This window comes from Lactuca serriola, chromosome 9, assembly GCF_051521515.1.
Source record: "Lactuca serriola cultivar US96UC23 chromosome 9, Lser_US96UC23_V15, whole genome shotgun sequence".
Classification (NCBI taxonomy): domain Eukaryota; kingdom Viridiplantae; phylum Streptophyta; class Magnoliopsida; order Asterales; family Asteraceae; genus Lactuca; species Lactuca serriola.
This window is the reverse complement of record NC_136416.1, coordinates 223,401,010-223,403,067: the sequence shown is the minus strand read 5'-3', so window position 1 is coordinate 223,403,067 and position 2,058 is coordinate 223,401,010. Positions and strand designations below refer to the sequence as shown.

General features: G+C 35.1%; 1 protein-coding gene across 1 annotated transcript in view; it reads right to left on the bottom strand.

Moving 5' to 3' along the window:
- LOC145074196 (zinc finger protein GAI-ASSOCIATED FACTOR 1-like) overlaps window positions 1-595 on the bottom strand; it is an 11,986-nt gene extending 11,391 nt beyond the window's left edge. The window contains exon 1 of the mRNA XM_079020602.1: window positions 80-595. Within this exon, the coding sequence (XP_078876728.1) occupies window positions 80-278 (199 nt within the window). The 5' untranslated portion in view covers window positions 279-595. The remainder of the gene's footprint in view (window positions 1-79) is intronic.
- Window positions 596-2,058: the final 1,463 nt, after the last annotated feature.

Below are 2,058 nucleotides of genomic sequence, written 5' to 3'. Positions count from 1 at the left end.
CAACCCCACAACCATTTTCGACAATGAAACTTATATAATTAACAGAAAGGAATTGCGAAATTAAGAAATTTAAGTTTACCTGGAGTTCCTGGTAGGGATCTTTTCTTCTTCTTAGATGAATCTGGAAGAAGTTCTTGAGGGGTGGATCCGACATCTGCAGCTGTGGATGTACTGTGGGAGTTGACTATTGATGTCTGTCTTTGTTGACCTTCTTCCAAAACACCACCAGTATTGCCGGAGGAGAAGCTACCTCCTCCATCTCCTGATATGTTTGACATTTTGAGATACAAACAAAGGGAGTGTGGAAACAAAAGATGGATGGTTAATATATATAGAGGGGAAACTTTTGACAATATATTTAACAAATTTGTGTTCTTGTTGATTGGTAGAAGCTAGGCTAATGGGGTTTATTCTTAATTCTGTGTTTTTGGTTTCATTGGTGGATCAGCATAGACACAAAACTTGGGATTTGCTGTTACAACACCAAGACAAACACCAGGACACTCTTCTTCGTTTGTTTCTGGTATGAGAGAGAGAGAGAGAGAGAGAGAGAGAGAGAGAGAGAGAGAGAGGGGGAGGGAGTCTTGGAACAAGAAACTAGAACACAAAACATGGGTCTTCATAGTCATAGTAATCATAATATATTAGTATTTTTTTTTCTTTTGTTGTTGTTATAAGATTGTTGACTACCTTATCACATCATGTGTATTATATTCCAATTTTTGTTAGGTATCTAGAGGTTATCATCTATACTTGTATTTTAATGGTAAGAAATGGATTCCACTTTTATGATTCTCGATATCCCTTTAATCGTATCGTAAAGTTTCATCTATTAATCAATGATCTTTTTGTTGGATCCTTTATAAAAATCCAAGTTTAACTCACTGCGGGGCACATTGTAACCCAACAGAAAGATATTTATATTCTATAATAAAAGATATGTGGTATATATCAATCTAAGAAGATATTTAAGACGTATATATGGGATGTAACAGGAACGTTGGTTTGTATGCAAAAAATTAAGCTTTAATCATTACCAATGGAAGTCATCTATAGAACGTAAAAAAGTCGTATTTTCACACTGAAACTACAAAAGTTTCCATAATTTTCACGTTTGGTCAAATTCTTCTGATGGGGCTGGGGGACAATGTCATTCTTTCAGAGCTTAGGTTCACGTGCATCTTAGACCTATTGGATGCAATGTTTTCAAAGGCTATGATTGATAATGTTTGACAATTCCTGATGGAAAATTCTCCAAACGTAGACAACTGCCTCGGATTCCTTTATATAAATGAGATATATTTTAAAACAATATAATATTACTTCAGAAAAAATAAAAAAATAAAAACTTATAACATATGAATAGATTTTATAATTAACAAGAAAAAGTATTGTTCTTAGCTAGCAAGCAAGAAAGGTGACGATGAAGCTTTTAATTTACTAGTAGACTTGTAAATTCTTGAATTGTAATCGTTAATGCAAAAGTGATGAGAACAAATCTCATATCATTTAGATCTTTCACAGGTATACTGATGAAGAACAAACAATTCAAACACAATATGATTATGAACACAGTATGAAATCAAAGTAAAGCGTATGATTCAAATATAGTCACGTCTCAGCAGAGCTCGATGAAGAAATTCAACTGTAGAGGTGAGCTAGGGTTTACAATACTGATGAAAAAAATAATAAAAGCGTTACAGACTAATGATGCATGCATGCACCTTAAATATTAAAATCCTAGAGTAAAATAATGCACGGTTGGACATGCCCAAACCGGCTATCAAAACTGGGTTAAGGACCGAGCCCATGACGCAACACTATAAGCCCAACAATCTCCCCCTTTGCGTCAAATGAGGCGAGAGATTATTTCTGTTGAGTAGGCTTCACTGTCTTCACAACACTGAACAGCCGAGGAATGATAGCAACAAGAGTATGCCGAAATTGAATATACCATCTTAGCATGTCAGTAAACAACTTCTTGTCGGCTGCTGAGTTCTGATTACACCTCTGAATGATCTCTAAGATATGCTCCAAGAAAGCAGTTGAGAACAGGTG